General features: G+C 37.8%; 2 protein-coding genes across 12 annotated transcripts in view; both read left to right on the top strand.

Annotated features, from left to right (window-relative positions):
* Nucleotides 1-4,554, top strand: part of ncam1b (neural cell adhesion molecule 1b) — a 97,966-nt gene extending 93,412 nt beyond the window's left edge. For 7 of the 10 annotated variants that reach the window (XM_084126265.1, XM_084126264.1, XM_084126263.1 and 4 more), the window contains 2 exons: nt 114-689; nt 3,115-4,554. In XM_084126265.1, coding sequence (XP_083982391.1) covers nt 114-689; nt 3,115-3,235 — 697 coding nt within the window. In that variant the 3' untranslated portion in view covers nt 3,236-4,554. The remainder of the gene's footprint in view (nt 1-113; nt 690-3,114) is intronic. The other 3 variants (XM_084126259.1, XM_084126267.1, XM_084126266.1) reach the window with 1 other exon arrangement.
* Nucleotides 4,555-5,943: 1,389 nt separating this feature from the next.
* Nucleotides 5,944-20,166, top strand: part of zbtb16b (zinc finger and BTB domain containing 16b) — a 49,920-nt gene continuing 35,697 nt past the window's right edge. Inside the window, exons 1-3 of one of the 2 annotated variants that reach the window (XM_084127407.1) lie at nt 5,944-6,140; nt 6,276-6,453; nt 8,065-9,344. In XM_084127407.1, the coding sequence (XP_083983533.1) occupies nt 8,119-9,344 (1,226 nt within the window). In that variant the 5' untranslated portion in view covers nt 5,944-6,140; nt 6,276-6,453; nt 8,065-8,118. Of the gene's footprint in view, nt 6,141-6,275; nt 6,454-7,413; nt 9,345-20,166 lie in introns of those variants that run through there. The other variant, XM_084127408.1, reaches the window with a different exon arrangement.

Raw genomic sequence — 20,166 nt, 5'->3', positions numbered from 1 at the left:
TGCATACGTGTTGTAACCTCATTCTGCACCTGCAATGGTTTGGTGTCTCTCCCTCAGCATGTCCCCTCAGTGTCGACATCACTCGTCTGTGTCTCTGTTTCCTGTTCTTACAGGCAAGGGACAAGAACTGCCGCCGCAGTGGTGGACTTGCCTCTTTCCATACCCACTAACTCAGACACAAACACTGACACCTTTGACCTTAGCCAGAGCAGCCCAGTTAGCGAGAGCACCACTCTCACCTCCAGCATCACAGCACCCCCTTCTGACCCTCCTGATCCCATCCATATGACACCACCCGACAGCAGCACACCAAAAACTCACACCAAACCCTCCATCTCATCCTCCGACCCGGCTAATGTTACTCTCCTGGTCGACCTGGGTGATGCCCCAAAAACACAAGCTGAGGTTTCTCCAGTGGTCCCATCAGAAGGACCCCCTTCCCTTCCCAACGTTGTAAACTCAAAAGTCACAGAAAACGAATTAGAGTCACCCGAGTCTGTTCAGAGTGCATCTCATGCCACTTTAAATCCCATCAGCCCACAGGGCAGTGTCGCTATTCCCTTAGTGAATCATGAACTTGAGATTGATGGAGAACTTCCACTGGCTCCAGACACAGACGTCCCGCAGGATGGGTCACATGCTGTGGGGACAGCTGGCTCCAGTGGCCCATCTGCTCCAGCACAGGACGAGTATGGATCTCTAGATGCTCTCTAGATGTTCTCTTAGTTTGTGTGTGTGTTTGTTGTAGCCATTATTTGTTTGTTGTAATTTCACTGCATGTGTTCATTTGAATCGGTGAATGTGCATGCATTACTGTATATCGTTTTAGTCATTTAAAAGTTGTCAAAAATGAAAACTGTCATTTACTCACTCATGTCGTTCCAAATTTAAGAATATTTCTTAAAATCCTAGAATCAGTCTTTTACTTTATTCCAGGGGTATCGATGGAACCTTTATATTGGGACACGCGTCCCAGTGAAATACCTCTGTGCCCAAGTAAAATATTACTGATAAATAAATCCAGTCTGTCAATGGAGATTACAGTATTCTGACCGGATAATCATTTTCTTTGATAATATTTTTGCAATCAAGTCATGTGAGTTTTCTATCAGCCATTTATAATCTGAACTAGTGATGCCAGATTTGCGAACGAATCACTCGTTTAATCTAATCGGTCAAACGGGTTTGCAAAGAGGCCAGAAATTGTTCACAATTCAGTTTGATTGTCCCGGACAGTTCACTCGCGCACCAATTTCTCACACCAAAAGAGTAAGAGGATACTTTATAAGACAAAACACAAAGAGAACTGAATGAGGTGGATATCTACAATCTATTGTAGGAAACAAAACTTGCAAATGTTTTTGTCAACGACAAAGCAACGTGCAAACAACACTTTACTGCAGGTAAAGACAATTTATATATATATATAAAAGTATCAAGTAAGGATATAAAAATATGGGCACACTTTTTGATAGGAGACCTGTGCCCCAGTACTGATGAAAGCCTAGAAACGCCTCTGCTCAATCTGTGTGGAAACTCATTTGTACAGCGCTTCCCATACTGTAGATGTACTAACTCGCTTAATTATAGTTTGGGCTCCTTTAATTTTTTTTTATGTATGTTTTTGTAATGTTCTGCTTCCCTGTTCCGCTTTTCAGCAACAGGAATGCAAATCTTCAGTGCACAACATAAGAAGTCATATTTTACATGAGTTGTGATTGTGAGTTTGCTGTGTGTATAATAAAAATACTGCGTACTGCAAAATAATGGCTAGAAATGTCTTTATTAAAGGGATAGTTCACCCAGAAATGATACTTGTCATTATTTACTCACTCTTCTTCCAAACCCATAAGCCTTTCGTTCATCTTCGAAACACAAATGAAGATATGTAAATTAAATCTAAGAGATTTCTGTCCCTCCATTGACAGCTATGCAACTGACACTTTGATGCTTCAAAAAGTTCATAGAGATCGTAAAATTAATCCATATGAATTGAGTGGTTTAGTCCAAATTTTCGATCACTTTATATGATGAACAGATTAAATGTAGGCTTTTATTCACATATAAACATTGATCAGTGAACATAAACAGAAGCTCAACCGAAACTGGTTCACACGTGAAAACAAACCTCATTGGTTCTTGCTGAAGTTCAAACGTGCTGCGTAACACGAGAATGAACCTCATTGGTTCTTGCAGAAGCTCAAACGTGCTGAGTAACACGAGAATGAACCTCATTGGTTCTTGCAGAAGCTCAAACGTGCTGTGTAACACGAGAATGAACCTCATTGGTTCTTGCAGAAGCTCAAACGTGCTGCGTAACACGAGAATGAACGTCATTGGTTCTTGCAGAAGCTCAAACGTGCTGTGTAACACGAGAATGAACCTCATTGGTTTTGGAAGAAGCTCAAACGTGATGCGTAACAGGAGAATGAACCTCATTGGTTCTTGCAGAAGCTCAAGCGTGCTGCGTAACACGAGAATGAACCTCATTGGTTCTTGCAGAAGCTCAAACGTGCTGCGTAACACGAGAATGAACCTCATTGGTTCTTGCAGAAGCTCAAGCGTGCTGCGTAACACGAGAATGAACCTCATTGGTTCTTGCAGAAGCTCAAGCGTGCTGCGTAACACGAGAATGTACCTCATTGGTTCTTGCAGAAGCTCAAACGTGCTGCGTAACACGAGAATGAACCTCATTGGTTCTTGCACATTAAGCGAACATGCTTGAGCTTCATTATGTGAATAAAAGCCTAGATTTTCATTTTTGGGTGAACTATCCCTTTAAGTTGTCTTCGTGGCATACACGTAAAAACAAATCCGAATCAAATCAAAACAAGAGCTTGTGAATCAGCATTGAAATAGTTGATAACAGTCGCTTCAGTGAGCTGTGAACCTCCGCAAAACACTCGAGTCAGTGCATGAGTTGAACTTGAGAAATGGATGTTCAATTCGTAAACGGATCCTTCAGACCTTTTAGTCAACCCGATTAACCGAATAATTCATGAAACAGACAGAAGAAAGTAAGTCATACAGGTTTGGAGCGACAAGAGGGTGAATAAATGATGACAATATGTTGTTGTTTTTGGCTGAACTGTCCCTTTAATGTCTCAATCCCAGGAAAATTCTGGATGATGAGAGGAGGACGACCGAAAACACAGAGCTGAAGAAAGTTGCGCCCGGCACAGGAGCAGAACCCAACGCCCTCTCGCAAACAAACAACGCTGAAAGTAAAGCATGAAAAGAAGAATGGAGGAGTAGAAGGGTCGTGGAGACAAGGAACGTGTTTGTTTAATAGTGCCCTTAATGAATTTCTGAACAAAACGGTGTATATTCTACAGACAGAAGTCATGTATGCATTTCCTTTCATTTTCGTTGAGTTGAGTACTACACAGAAATTTCTGTTTGAGGAGTTAAACGGAAATCAAATTCATATTATTCAAAAATGTTCTTAGACGTTCTTGTGTTTCTTCATTCATGTTTCCGTCAAAAGGATGATTATTACAACAGGGCATCAAGTTATTCAAGTTATTCAGGAGAATTATCTATTCATTATGAACGTTTTATTTGCATAGTACATTGTTAAAATGTAAATGATTTCTCTTATTTTTGTATCTTGAGTGTTTGAGGGCTAGGTTTGATTCGTTGTTAGTTTTGTATTTTATTATCATTATATTTTATTGACACTTACCTGTTTTGGATGCCTCTTGGATCATGATTAGCCTACTCACAATGGCCGTTATGTAAAGGCAAAAATATCGTAAGATATTTAAAAATACTGTTATATGACCGGAAGTCTGATAAAGATTTTAAATTATCCATTTGATTCTCTACTGGAGTCTTTATTAGATCAGTTTTTACAGTTATCGTGTGTTTCTAATATTTGGGATTTATACATTAAATCATTCTTCCAACATGCTTCTAAAAAAAGCATCAACTTAAACTAAATATCTGCTCATTTTTATAGCGTGCACCTCTGAAGAAATGTTTCACACTGTCACCTGCAAGCTTGTGCACTGTGATTGTGTTATTGAGATTTTTTATTTGTTTTATTTATTTTTTTGCTGTTGTTGTCTTTTCTGTTCTTTTTTTTTTTTTTTTTTCAAGAAAGTTTACATAGCTTTGCAGTAACCACCGATTGTCCTTTTATTAAATGACGTATGTTAACAGGACTGATAGGACACGTGACTCTGACAAGAGTTCTTATGACATCACTCATTGCATGACCGTCTGCTTGCCCATCTCTGGCCCGAATTGTGCGACCTCACTTGAGCCAGTTCATGGCAGTCTGGTAGAGAAATGGTGTCTGTTCTGGGTACTTTCATGATTACTATGCTTTCTATAATGTTTTGGGGAGAATGGAAGATAATTTTGTTTGCCCACTGTACACAAGTTGTTCACTGCCAGTTTGCCCCATAAATGTAAATCGTTCCATGTATAGCCTATGGGGATTTGACCCGTGACATAGAAGTATGGGTGAGCTTTACAATGATAAGCAAAGAACGTGTTGTAAATTGTGTTGTTCTAACACATTTTGATTAAACTCATTAAAACATTAAAGATTCTCTTAATAGTTTGTTGTGTTTGTGGAATAGGCTACCAGATGCTTGTCTTCTAACAGCAAATCTATGTTTCGATTTAGGGGATTTATGAATGTTTTAAAATGTGTTCAACTCTCGTTTTCATTTTAAGCATTATAAACAAGCATTTATATATGTTTGTACACAATTATCATGGATACCATCAAAAATAGGCTATTATAGTTATTGTTACTACAGTAAAATGGCAGTAACTATTCGCCAACACTCATCAAAAATAAAATTTAAAAGGGCAGAAATGTTATGTAGACGTGTTCCACTGTCTGGAAGAGATCCCATTTTGACGATAGTAATGGAATATGGGTTATTTATTTGTCACTACTAATATATTTATTTATTTATTATTGTTTGTATTATAATTAATATTCCCTCCCTTGACACTGAGAAAATACCCACATACACTTGAAAATAAAGGTTCTAAAAGTGGTCATAGAACATTCCACTATAACCTTTGAGTCAAGAATTCTTAAAACGAAAAAAAAAATCTTAATGTAAAGAACAATTTAAAAAACTTTTTCCACTATAAAAAAAAACAACCTTTTTTTGCAATGAAAAGGTTCCATGAATGTTAAAGATTCTTCGTGGAACCAATAATGAACCTTTATTTTTAAGAGCGTATCAATGATTTAACTTGCCCAGCAGGAGGCGCTATTTCATCAGCCTCAGATATTAGTAGACGAGGTCACTACGCATTCGCACGTGCTTTCACATAAACATACTAAACACTAACATGCTTAACGTGGAACAATTCATATATTTTTGTAATAATCTCATAGGTTTTTCATATTATGTCAATAAATTAAATAATTTTCTGATTTAAAACTTGTTTTTGGTTTTTGTGGTGCTTAAAGTAAAATCATCATAGCCTACGTGTAGCTGGCTGGAGATGAAGATCATACTTTTTTGTGGTTTCATTGTTTTAAAAAAAACTAAAGTCAACAACATACTGTAATAATAAGGGGTTGCCATTTTAAAGGGATAGTTCACCCAAAAAAAATACAATTTTGTCATTACTTAATACTTACCCTCAAGTTGTTCCAAACCTGTATGAGTTTCTTACTTCTGTTGAACTAAAAAGAATTTAATTTGAAGAATGTTTGTAACCAGAAGGTTGACTGTAGCCATTGACTTCCATAGTAGGAAAAAAAAATACTATGGAAGTCAATGGGTGCCGTCAACTGTCTGGTTACAAACATTCTTCCGAATATCTTCTTTTAACAGAATAAATAAAATCATACAGGTTTGGAGCGAACTTCCCAATTAAGTAGACAGGATAACACTGAGGCTCTAATGTTTTCTAGGTTATCCTTCACTGTTATTGCACGTTTAGGGAATGAAGCTGCGTGTCTTCAGATAAGACTGGGAAATGAAGATGAGGTCTTTACATTCACTGCACTGCTTTCGTTTGTGGTCTTATTCTTCTCGTGCATTCTTTTTTTGATCTTCATTCATGGTCAAGCTAATCTCTTTCAATGCAGTCATGCTCTTTAAAGTTAAACATCCTCTGAGAGAAGTGTAAGTGGACTGCATGCCAGGCTGTATTTCGCTGTAAGTTGGTCCTAATACTTTAACATCAGTAAAATGTAAATCACTTGAAGTTGTGGGTTAATTCCAGTGAACGGAACACCACAGTGATGTTTTTTTCCCCCACCAGCACCATTCTAAAAGCCTTAATAATCATAGGGTTCCTGCGCGCGGTGTCTTGGCGCGCCTCAGTGAACGGCGAGCCATTGCTTTGACGTCACGCTGATGATGATGATTGGAATCCGAACGGCGAGTGTAGTGCGCGTGAAGCGGCTCCTCTGAACGTCAGTATGTTGATACCTTAATAACAAGTGTTCAATTTACGCGCCAATTGCAGGTAAGTGACAATAACTTCACCGGTTAAGCCTAATGTGTTCTTCCAGATGCTGAATCCGACGATATAAATGCTTATTAGTTGGTTAAAGTGCCGCGAGAATCAGTTAATATTGCGTTGAGGATGCAACTTGTTTCTTGTCTTTAGATATAGCACGCGCCAAGTGCTCTTGTCTCCTGCATGCTCATTTATGCTTTCAGGACACGTGTTATAAAATGATTACATTTATTAACAAACAGTTGTAAATGTTGCTTAAAACAACTTGTCAATCAGGTGCATACAGTAAAGATAATTTTGAAACACAAGCAGACTGTTGCACCGAGGAAAAACGACTGTCTCCGCTGTCTCAGATCTGTTGCTTATTGGCATAATTTGCAAGCCTAATATAATCGTAAATGTAATATAGTCAAAGATAGATAGATAGATATGTGAGTTCAATAAACTGTAACTCACGGTATCGGTGTAGGGCAGGCTATTTGTGTGGTTATGAGTGTTCAGCCTATTCGGGATTGTCATGAAGGACAAGGTGCATCCGTACCTTTTCCCCCTTCATGTCGTTCAAGTCGTTGTTCTTAAATAAAGTGTTTATTACCAACGACAGCTTTTTAATACCATGTCAGATGCCCATAATGTCTCGAATGCAATTCACTCGCGCGCGCACGCCAAAAAAAAAAAAAAAAAAAAAAAATTCTAATCTTGAGGTTTGATATAAAAGCTAAATGCAATTTCTTCAGGAAATTTTGGACTTTTTACGTTTTATATATTTTCATTTTCAAACTACTTGTTGATATTCTGAAATAATACAATAATAAATAAATATGAAATATTACAGATAATCTTTTGATTGAATCTTTTGAACTCCTTAATCAGTTATTAACACTTCCTTAATATTAGGACTAACAATAAATGGCAATTAATAACAACAACAAAATAATTTTATTAATAATTAATTTTTTTAAACTTTTTTTATTATAAATTATTTGGCTTTGTACATTCATGCTTATGTGAAACTTACAAAAAATTCTCACTATCATTATTAGTTATCATTGTGTCTGAATTGGTTATTGAACACTTTATCACAAAAAAATCTGCATTAGGATTAGATGATCTTTAAGTAATATATAACTGCTTAGACAATTAGCCTTATCAGTTTTTATAGAGCAGAGTCACAACAGATGTGCGATTAAAATGTCACTCCTGCGGTGAGTTTTTATTCTTTTCTACCGCAGGAATGTCACTCAGTGTTACTACAAAATTAAAGGCACAGTTAAAACGAATTATGCTTCTTGCCAAAAGAGCAATATTGCAATTGCAAGTTCCCCTCAGGCATATGTCGAATGCCGTCAGTTAATTTTCACCTGGCAGCTTTACACTACTATCACTGCGATTGCATAATATTAAGTACATTTTGTGATGATTGGCCAGTGTCTCTGTTAGGAGGTTCAACAACAACAACGCCCCTTTGTCTTTTTCTCAAAACACTGAGTAAACCTGTTTGAGTGATGATTAACATGACCTGTGTAACAGAGATGAATGAACTGAGCATTGCACATACCACGTAGTGTATTTTGTGCTCATTCTTGTTTTTGTGACATAACTGATTGACGTTTACAGGAGCACTCAAGGAGAGAAGCAAATCTGTGAGATGGTTCGGTAAATGTCGATGTAATGGATTTGACTAAAATGGGTGCGATCCACCTCCAGAACCCCGGCCACCCCGCATCGCTCCTGCAGAAGGCCAACCAGATGCGCCTCTCTGGGACATTGTGTGATGTGGTCATCATGGTCGACAGCCAGGAGTTCCATGCACACAGAACCGTGCTTGCATGTGCTAGTAAGATGTTTGAGATCCTGTTCCACCGCAACAGCCAACATTACACTCTGGACTTCCTCTCACCAAAGACCTTCCAGCAGATTCTGGAGTACGCCTACACCGCCACGCTCCAAGCCAGGCTGGAAGACCTGGACGACCTGCTGTACGCCGCAGAGATTTTAGAGATAGAGTACTTGGAGGAGCAATGCCTGAGGATCTTGGAAACCATCCAGGCATCCGAAGAGAACGACACAGATGTGAACATGAATGAGAACGGTGCAGAAAATGTTGATGACCGTAGGATCAAGTACCTTAAGAGCACATTTATCTCTAAAAAGCATTCCATACAGGACGCCGGCTATGGTGCTGCCGCCCGCCATCGCCTGGCCCTGGTTAGCATGGTCGATACGAGATCTTCAGAGTCTGCCCAGCTGGGTCTTTCAACCAGCAGTCCGACTAAAGCAGCCGTAGAGGGCCTGATGAGCATGGGTCAGTCCGTCCTCCAAGGCAACATGGCCCAGAGTTTCTCCCATAACCTTGGGAAGGCATCTCCATTGCTGGATAAGATCAAAACTGAGATGATGCAGGTAGACGAGGACTACCAACACGAAGGCGGCTTCCCCAGGAACGGGGAGGGCGGTGGAGACTCCAGGCAGCACCGGGACACTCCTGGAACCCCGACCAGAGGCAGCGTCATCACCAGTGCCCGCGAGCTCCACTCCGCAGATAGTTCTGCTGATTCCCAAGGAGACAACAGCCAAGCGGCTCTGGTCAATATGGCCAGTCTGGCTGATAGACATTTCGCTTCGCTGTGCTCTATCCCATCCAACCATAAGAGCGAAAGCATGCTGCCCTTGCCTGTATCCATGGCCTCGTCGCTACATGTGCCATCCTCCCTGGCCATGTCGATGGATTTCAGTGCATATGGGGGGCTTTTCCATCAGAGCTTGATTCAGAGGGAGTTCTTGAGCAAGCTCGGGGATTTCACAGCCAGTGTGAAGCAGGAGGTCCAAACCCAGAAAGAACGATGCGAGGTGTGTGATATGGAGCTGCCTGATACTGAAGCTGCTGAACAACACAGGTGAGTGAAGTTATTTGAGGCTTTCCTGTTGGCTTGTCATGTTATTTATATTTATGTAAGGAATGGAACCCTATGACATTCTTCGTTCCGTGGAACCCAAAAAGAGAAAGTAAGCAGAATGTTCACACTGCTCTTTTCCATACAATCAAAGTGAACGGTGACCAAAACTGATGATTTAAAATTATTTTTGGCGCCAAAAAACACGAAAGACATTTGCGTTGGAAAAACACAAAACGCGAGCAATGGAATGGAAAAAAAAAGGTCCTGAAGACATGTTTTAAAAAAAGTTGAACTTAACTTGAGCACTGGAAGATGCGAACACACGGAAGAAGGTCATCCGTCTAGCGAAGGCGTTTTTACGTTGAAAAACGTGAGATTCGAACAGTGGAATGCGGAAAAAATGCAAAGTCTCTCTCATTTTCACGTGACGTAGCAAAAGACGTGAGCACAATATTGGAAGACTTCCATTTAGCGCATGTATATAGTGTGGAAAAGACTTACTGAACAAAATGTTGTGCTTTTGTGGTCTTCAGAAGAAAGTAAGTTATGCAAGTCTACTGTAAAACAACATGAGGTTGAGTAAATGACAACAGAATTTTCATTTTGGGGTGAACTGTCCCTTTAATGTACTTCCTCAGGCTTGTTGAAAGCAGTGCTGCGCAGGATAGAAATGTCTGCCAGATCTGCACAGGAAGACCTTGTCTTTTCACAAAAGAAAGAGCGAGGTCTTCCTGTGCAGAAAAGAAGTGCTGTTTAGTACTGCTTGACCATGACCTTTCCTCCATAACCTGTGGCTTGTCTCTGTCAAAATGATCAGCCAGGAGCAGCTTTGCTCAGATGGATTAATTTTTCTAAACTAAAACGACCAATACATATTCATAAAATCAGTCCATTTTTGTTTTTGCGCAGAACGTCCTCACGCTTTCACTTGGTGGACATCCAAATGGTGTCATGCCGTATGTCAAAATAAAATATTTATTGCCGTAGTTGACATATGAAACCCATTACTCGTCAAGCAAAGCCCATCCTTATTGCAGTTTTATTGGTTTGGGCTTGACTGATGGCCGTGCAGTTTAAACTTGGACTCTCAAACAGTAGGTTGTGCTTTATCTGTATTTATCAGAGTGGAAGATAACCCTGCACCGCTCTCCTTAGTCTCTGTGGTGAAGATGGTCTGATAGTGACTTTAGCCTTCTGTCAGACACAGATAAAGTGGCCACACGTTGTGTGTATTGCAGTGCACCTGATACTCTTTCATTCATTCCCACAAATGCTGAGCTGAACCCAGTGACACTGACCCGGGTTTCCTGTCTGAGACCTGACGAACACGTCCTATCAGATTTTCTCCATTCCAGTGTGGCGCTAAAACATTTAAAACACTAAAACACTATTACTTACTATTAATTATGACTTTTGCCTCAATAAACTCTTAATTACTGCTTACTAATAGTTAATAAGGTAGTTGTTAAGTTTATGAATTGGGTTGGATTAGGGATGTAGAATATGGTTATGCAGAATAAGGCATTAATATGTGCTTTATAAATACTAATAAACATCCAATATCCTAGTAATATGCATGCTAATAAGCAACTATAATAGTGAGAATTGGACCCTAAACTAAAGTGTTACCGCATAATATTTTATTATATTATTTCTTAACATATTTGGAAAAAAAAGGTTTAATAATATATATATATATATATATATATATATATATATATATATATATATAGATTTTTTTTTTTTTTTTTTTTTATGTTCGCCAAATCAAAGTCAGTAACAAGGTTAAGATGACAATACAGTAATCACATCCAGACAGTAGGTCAGTAGGCTAGTCAGTCGCTAATATTTGTACATAAACTCAACTTGCCCTCTTTCTGGTTTGTGAACAGTGACAGATGTTAAGATCCGCCGACATCTGACTTGCACACAGGACGTTATGAAAGCCCCGGGGCCCCACAGGGTCATTGTGGTCATGGTGAGGCGACCCAATACCAATACCAGTTAAACTTTTGCCCCAATTGCGAGAGGCCCTCAAAGTCGTGAATCTTAACCCAGATCCGCCGAAGCCTTCCCAGTCCTCTGGAACGAGTCTAAACACAGCCAGCCATTTGACATAAATGCGATAGCGGTGGACATCACAACAGTCGTGCAACAAACACACTCTCCTCTGGATTGAGACCTATGCAAGCCGCTGCGCTTGGTCTCGCTCCTGTCATGCATGTCATTTCTGCCCCGTGGTCGAGCCGAGGAATGTGCTGCTTCCACTGAGTGGATTTGATCTGCCGCTGATGTGTACTCACAATCTACCGTGGGCGGCAGGGAGGCGAGTGATGTGTGCAGGGGCTCTAGGGACACAGATCAGCTCGGCTGCTTAGGAATCCCTGGAAGTGGGAGATCCTTGAGCACTCGCATTGGCCTCGGCGCTCACAGCTCTAATTAGATCTTTTGTTATAGAGCAAACAGAGTGAGATTGAGAGACAGAGAGAGGTCAAGAAAGACAGATGAAATATAGATATATAGGAGGCAAGGGAGACAGTGCCTACTCACTGGGTTTGCTGGGGGGTAATTGAGAATGAATGGGGAAAAGTCATGTGATAGGAGGCAATATCCATATGATTTGATATTATTGTAATGATTGGATACGATTGGTTTCATGCGATAAATTCCGCCTCTTGTTTTCACGCATTCCATGTTCATAAATCAGTCTGAATGAACAAAATGATATCAAAATGATATAAATGGTGTTAATGGGAAGACTATTTAAAAATTAAGTAAACAACTCACTCACTTAGATATCACCGCTATGTCACATCCAAATCAACTTTGAAATGGCCTGAAAACACGATGACTCGTGGTTTTAGTGAAAATAAAAATACGTCTTCGTGTCTGTGACCAGTGTTTACCGAGAGTGATGACTGATGATCCGAAAATAAGTTGACTAATAAAAACTTACAGCTGAACCTGAACATCAGTTCACAAATAAAATATATTGTTTAAATTATTATTTCATTTAGTTATTATTTTGGAATATATGTAAAAATGCTTAGACTTAGACTTCCTTTTTTAATCCCAGAGGGGAAATTAAAACACTTAAAAACACTAACTTGATAAGATTTATGCTTGGTTTTAAATAATAGAACATTAATAACATTGTTAATGTAAACATACAAAATATAATTATTATATATAATTATTATATATATATATATATATATATATATATATATATATATATATATATATATATATATATATATATATAATTTTACTGTTGTTACTGCATTTTTCTTTTATTAAATGCAGACTTATTCCTTATTTCAGAACACCACTGTCTGCACGCCATATATATATTTAGATATATAGAGATATAGATATATATATCTATATATATTTATATTTATATTTAATATTTAAATTAGGTATATAAAATATATATACACTGATATATATTATAATATAGCCTATATATATATATATATATATATATATATATATATATATATATATATATTTAATGTTTTCAACAGATTTATCTTATGCTCACCAAGACTGCATTTATTTAATAAAATACAGTAACAACAGTAATATGTGAAGTAATAATATAATTACAAATATTTTTTCTGTTTTATGATGTTAAAATGTAATTTATTCCTATAATGGCAAAGCTAATTATCATTACTTCCACAAAAATATTTAGAAGCACTTTAAGAATGATTTCTGAAGGATCATGTGACACTGAAGACTGGAGTAATGACTTCTGAAAATGCAGCTTTGGTTTCACAGGAATAAATTCCATTTTAAAATATATTAAAATACATAACTGTTATTTTACTGTATTTTTGATCAAATAAACGAAGCCTCAGTGAGCATAAGAGACTTCTTTAAAAAAATTCCAGTCCCAAACTTATGAACAGTAATGTACACATACGGCAGTTCAATAGTAAAGAAACTAAAGCACAGAGATAATGAGTGTCTTTCACACACCAGGCTTAGAGCTCATCTATTGTCTTCTCAACTGTTGCTTCAGATGACCTTTTGTTTACTCAGCCTCTCCCTTTATCCTCTGTTAACCACAACAGCAGCCCTAACTTACATACCAGTAGTCTCCTGAGAGGACACTGTATATGTCCTCTTAACAGGAAGTTTGGTTGACCTGATTAAGATTATCACAGGTAATCATACGCTGCAGTTTATTTTATCTATGTTGGGATCTGAGCTTTTAGATGCCTGTCTATATAATAGCAAGTTAAAGAAACAAAATGGACTATACAACGTGAAAAGCTATTTCTGATCTGAACCTCTTCAAGTCATGTTTAGTTTTACTTGAATAACACATTTAACAACCCATTTTAGGTTACAATAGGTGTATTTTAGGTTTAATTATGTATTTTTATTAAAAGATCAATTTACTTGAGAAGCCGAATTGTGTGGCAAATAGTGTTTTAAGAATTAACCTCACTCAGTTTTGTCTATTAATGCCTGTAATAAATTAAATATAACACTTTAGTTTGGGGACCAATTCTCACTAATAACTAGTTGCTTATTAGCTTGCATATTACTAGTATTGGCTGTTTATTAGTACTTATAAATCACATATTAATGCCTTATTCTGCATGACCATATTCTACATCCCTTAATCCTACCTAATTCGTTAAGTTAACAACTAAATAAGCAGTTAATTAGGAGTTAATTGAGGCAAAAGTCATAGTTAATGGTGCATGTGTTCCCCAAACTATTTTAGATTTGTAAAGATAGCTCTAGTGATAGATCATGAATCCACTGAAAGATTAGCATGACATTTATAAGGATCCACAGTGTAGAAGGGGCCAAAGAAAACACATTGAGCCCATTAATGGATAACCCAGCCTCCGGAGAAGATATGTTTTCAGAGAGCATTGCCCTGGTCAAGCTTCATTAGCGCTTCAAGCCCTTCCTGTCCCACAAGACTATGGCCACCCAGTGATCTTTAAACTTCTGTCTTCTCCGCAGACCTCTGGAATCCAGTTGGTCAAGACTTTAAGCCCTTTAGTATCTTTTCACCCCAAAGCCTGCTATCAGGCAAAGACAGGGCTCTTTCAGCCCTTATCACTGCTATACAGGTCAACTCTTTAGGGTCGGGTCAAACTTCTGACCTTTGGCGCCCTGAGGGTGTTTTTTCTTCTCTTTCACGCATTGTTCTTGTGTTCAGACCCTCTTTTGTGTGTTTGAGTATGTGTGTGCGCCTGTTTTCGTAGCTCTGGCCGTAGCCTTGGGGGTTGGGTGACTTATTGATTGGCGACTCTGAGATTCAGCTGAAAACAGTGACTTTAGTCACAGTTCCTAAACTCTAGCGTAATATGCCAAAATACAAACAACTTTGATTTTGTTGGCTCGGCCACATGTTTTGCTGTCTGTGCCCTTGTAACCCAAACTCCTGATCAAAGTAAAAGGTTAGTTTAATCCTCAGATGATGACCGGTAGCCTGCATTTCACACTAATTCCACACAGTTAGCGTAATGTGGCCTTTGTGCCAGAGCTCTTGTTGGCTCACTGAGAGAAAGAGTCAAAGTTTACATCCAGCCCTTTCCTTTTGAAAGTGTTTATAGTGGCCGCTTTAGTCTTGGGCTTACGCAAATATACCTGCATATCATTATAGTGTATGTAAGCTTGAAGAAAATGCAAAAATACATAGTATTCTGGCTAAAGATGGGCTTTGAATCATTCATAGTCTTACAAAGATGTCAGAAATTACTGCTGTTCATTTAATGTAACTACTGTAAAACTTAAGCCATTCAGTATTTTAATAGTTACACAATATTGTAATACTTAAACTGTCAAAAAACATTTTGTTAATCAGTATTTTGTCTTGTGTTCCAGTAAAATGACTAAATATCTATCTATCTATCTATCTATCTATCTATCTATCTATCTATCTATCTATCTATCTATCTATCTATCTATCTATCTATCTATCTATCTATCTATCTATCTGTCTATCTATCTATCTATCTATCTATCTAACCATCTATCTATCTATTTAACCATCTATCTATCTATCTAGGAATGGGTAATTCATTACAACAATTTGAGATTGATGACTACACATTTGATGTAAACACTGCAATTGAATCATTTTCTTATTTCTAGATAGATAGATAGATTAGTGTCATTAGGCTCAAATTGTTGTAATGAATTACCCATTTAAACCAATAACATATGAGAGATACTCCAGTACACTGAGTGAACCCTAAAATTAAATGTTTAGTGTTTAAAGATTAGAAAAATACTCAGATAAGTTTAAAGGTCAGGGATTCAGCATACTATCAAGGCCACTGAGTCAAATTTGAGCAGTTGTGTAAAAAAAAAAAGACTGTTATTGCTGCCATAGTACTTGTTTGCGCAGTGTCACATTGACCTTGAGTGAGACACATAACCTTACCTGGAAACTGAGTTTAAAAGAATAATAACGTTGTTTGAGAGGCCGTGGTGCATGGTGCTCAGCTAAGTATCTACATGTTCAGTACAAAATGATAGTAGATCACCACACTGTTGTTACACCATGTTCCCAGACAACATTTGGCAGCATTTCCAACCTCCATAACAGCGTTAGAAGCTTTCTAGACAGAACTCTGTGAAATTACCAGCGGCAATCTTTCAATAGACCCTGAGGGAAGTACAGTCAGCTGTGAGGATGTACTCGTACTGTCATAATGGCACTGGCCTCGCTCGCACAATGCCGTAAGGTCACTGAGCATCCAATGCACGGGTAAATTGAACACTTCCCAATTTGCTGAGAATCTCTCCAGTTTCCCTCTCTAGCCTTGCAAGGAAGAATGTCACTGAAGCCGCTGCCAAACATGGTTTTAATACTATATACAGCCTGTGCCACATTATGTTAAATTATTTTGTTGTGGTTTGTTTGGTATCTTAACAAAAACAGCAAATTCCAGCCTAAAGTATTAAACATCTGTGTGCAACTTATCCCTCTTCTGTTTGTTATACAGACATTAATGATGCCTCAAATCATGAGTAGAGTTGTGCTATTACTCAAAAAGTCATTAACAAACCATTTTCAACTGGTGGATGATAAAGCAAAATCACAAAGTCTTAGATTAATAGATTAACTACAAATCTTGAGAAATTCTTAAGAGGTTACGATGTTATTCAAGGTCTATATTTGACATTTTTGAAGAGTTGTTACTGAATTTCACGTTATTTACAATGATTTTTTAAGAAGTTTTTTTTTTTAGGAATTCTTAAGTGTTGTGTTTTGAACAATCTTAAGGAAAAAAAGATAATATATATATATATGTATATATATATATATATATATATTTTTTTTTTTTTTTTTTTTTTTTTGACTTGGCAACCACCCAGAACAACCCAGCTATCTTGATGAATGGACATTTGTTTGTGGGTTTGTGTGAAGTGATTCTGTTTTCTCATTCATGCTTCATAGGGTTTTCTCATACTGCATCGGGGAAGACTTCCTTTAAAGCCGCCTCATTGGTAATTTGGCAGTGCTCTAGTATCCGATTGCACACATCAGCCCCTGAATTGCTCTCTCAGTGGGAAAGGTACTCTAGCAGCTCTGCTCTGGCCTGCCATTAATCAAAGCCACTTCCAGTGGCCCACTCCAGAAACACAAGCGCTTGCCCTGTCTCAAACAGACAGCTCGACAATTTGTCTCCTTAGAGAAAGTCGACATTTTAATGCCTGCATTTTAATAGGAATGTATAACAGCGGTCTGTAGAGACAAATGGACCATCATTTTTACAGATTGGTTTTGCTCCTCTAACCTCGTCTGAACTGTTTTGTTCAGGGCAGGTGTACTTAAATCGACCAGAAGATTGAGTTTTAACACTTTGTTCTTTCAGAGGTTCGATTTCCATGTTTAACGTCGATTTAACATTGATCTGACTTCAGGATTATTTAATGTTCTTTTGTTACTGTCTGCATCTGCATATCAGTGTCAGATACTGGAGCACAAACTATTCTATTTGAATAATGCAGTGAGTTATTATGATTTTATTTGTCTGTGTCTATTTGGATTTGCTTTGACAGTGACTGGGATCAAGATGAGAAGTATTGATTTTCCTCTTATTGTTCCATTTACCAGGTATTTCTCCACATCTCAGATCGGTGTTTTTCAATCTTTCATCTTTTGCGTCTTTCAAGGGGACTTAGCGAATGAGATTTATAGGGTTTTTTGAAAGGTGCTCTTTTGCTGAGCAATTAAATTGTTGGGCAGATTTGACGGTACAATTAATAATAATAGCAATTCGCGGTTACACTTTATTTTAAGGTGTCATTGTTACAGTGTAATTATACATTTAAGTACTGAGTAATATTAAGCAACTACATGTACTTACTATAGGGTTAGGGTAGGATTAGGATGTGGTTTAGGGTTAGTTGCATGTAAATATGCATAATTTACTCTTATTACTAGTACTACGGTAAGTACATATAACGTATGTAACAAGGACACTGTAAAATAAAGTGTTACCCAACTCGCAGTTAACTTTGTTTAGATGAAAAGTAAAATGTTCAATTGCATGTTTTTAGAAGCATTCACATACAGTATAGTAAACTGTTTTTAACTCTTTAGTAAGGGTTTTGACAGGTTTCAAAGGATTTTTGAAGGGTTGACTAGTGTACTGATGTCGTAAAGGGGTAGTTCACCCAAAAATCATTTACTCTCCCTTACTAAACCGCTTCTTTCTTCTGTTAAACACAAAATAAAATATATATTTTTTTTAAATCTCATTTTTTTATATTAAAATATTTATCGTCCGTGTTCCACAGAAGAACGAAAGTCATTCAGGTTTGGAATGACATAAATAATTTTTTGGTAAACTGTCCCTTTAAGGACATCCACCAGACTCAATCAGACACTTTTTCTAAAGGACTTTCACACAGTATATGTTAAAGTAACCGCTCAATAAAAAGCATTGAGATGTGGGCTGGGCGATAAACAGTATCATACTGAGATTGTGATAAAATTTGTGATGATAAGCTCTGGATATTTTCAAATACACAGTGAAACTGAAACTAAACGATCTTCACAAAAATCGTCAAAATAAAAGTTCGGTTTACCTTCAAGAAATTATGACAGGAATGTAACACTACTCTATACTAAAATGTACTTCTCAAAGTAATAATAATAATATTATTATTTCTAAGGAATATCATACAACCAAGATATTTTTCATCCATGTTTTGTTGTAAAATGAATTGTCAAATTTGATTTGATTACATTTTAAAAGCTCGATTAAATTGTTAAATTGTATTAAATCATAAATCACTGAATCCCAAAACACAGAATTTAGGGAAAAAATAAAATGGATTTTATGGGCTCCAAATGAAATGGTAGCAACTCTGTGGAGTTTAATTGTGAACAAACAAGTTTACATATTTACATTAATTATCTAGGCCTAACAAATATGAGGAAAGCATGTCCTTCCCCATTAATAGTAAATTAATATTGTGATAAATAGCGACGTCGGTATATGGAAAAAAATATTGTGATAATATTTTTGGCCATATCGCCCAGTCCTTGTTTTCAAAATGTGAGCTGCTTTTAACTTGAAAAGTCTTAAAATATTGTGTTCAAAACTGTAGATTCATTACAAAAGAGGTGTTTTGATGGCTATGGCAGCGATGTTATAAACTGGATGAAGAGAGATACTGTAACAGTTACTATGACTGTTGGCACACTAAAGCAAAGCATACTACTAGCATGCTAAACCCCATTTGGGAAGATGTGTTCCTTAATACATCTCCTTAAAAACAGCGTCTCAGCTAGACAACGAGAAAAATCTAGATGAACTAGTCAACCTCAATAAACAGCTAGTCATCCATTGTATTGTACGTCTGCATTGATTTGGGACTGTCAAAAACCTTTGGTTGCTTAATAATATGTCATTTTCAAGCCAAAAGGCACCATTCAGAAAGATAACTCTAGTATTTTTCCAGCAAACACACAAATCTGTAGATAACGTCTGCTGGCTGCCGACAGCGGTGCTCAGTGTGTCCACTGCGGTTGAGTGGATATTGTTTATGGGATGCTGGGCTCTGTCAGGCGGTCTATTTCAGACCCTCTGTTGTGGCTGCAAAGGGGGACGACGCAGCAGATGCTACAGATTGTGAAATGCGGCTAACACGCATTCTGTCCGCGCCCTCAACCGAAGGGCACATGACCTGAGCAAACATCCTTGGTCAAATAAAATGACCGTACCTGAGATGTTGACTCAATTCTTTGAATCCGAATAGAAAGCTAATTCGCTTCCATTACTCTGAATGATCTTCAACAGAATGTCCTGGAATTAATATTTTAGCACGGCCGTTCCTGGTTGGCTTTAATAGCTTTTTTCAAGGTGAAATAATATGCCCCTGTTCATAATGAGCCCGTGCATGTCTGGCAGCGCCCCGGTTGCGGAGCGGTGATAATTAAGGGCTCTATAGCAGGAATAAAGGTTACGTCTGCGACGGGCTCGCTCGACTGCTCGTTGATGCAGCGCACGCGCCGACGGTGCGTCTGTCTATTTGTGTGTGTGTGTGTGTGTGTGTGGCTGGAATTCACATGAAAGGACTCGGGCGAGAGAAGGGAACAAGAGTGGGCGGGGGACGAGTCGTTGATATGTACAGCGTGACTCAGTTAAACATACAGAACCACTGGGGTATTTCAGAAGCATTTAATACGTTTCAATTAAAACAAATATTCAGAGCGAGAGGACAGATTAAATGGACAATCAGCATGTTTAACTTGGGTTTGATGCATGGTTTTTGGCCTTATGGTTCACTCCCGGCCTGGCTACTTCATTGAAATGGAGTGTATATA

This window comes from Abramis brama (assembly GCF_963993115.1).
Source record: "Abramis brama genome assembly, chromosome: 10".
NCBI classification, from domain to species: Eukaryota; Metazoa; Chordata; class Actinopteri; order Cypriniformes; family Leuciscidae; genus Abramis; species Abramis brama.
Note: the sequence above shows the minus strand (reverse complement) of the source record. Positions and strands in the feature narration are given on the sequence as shown.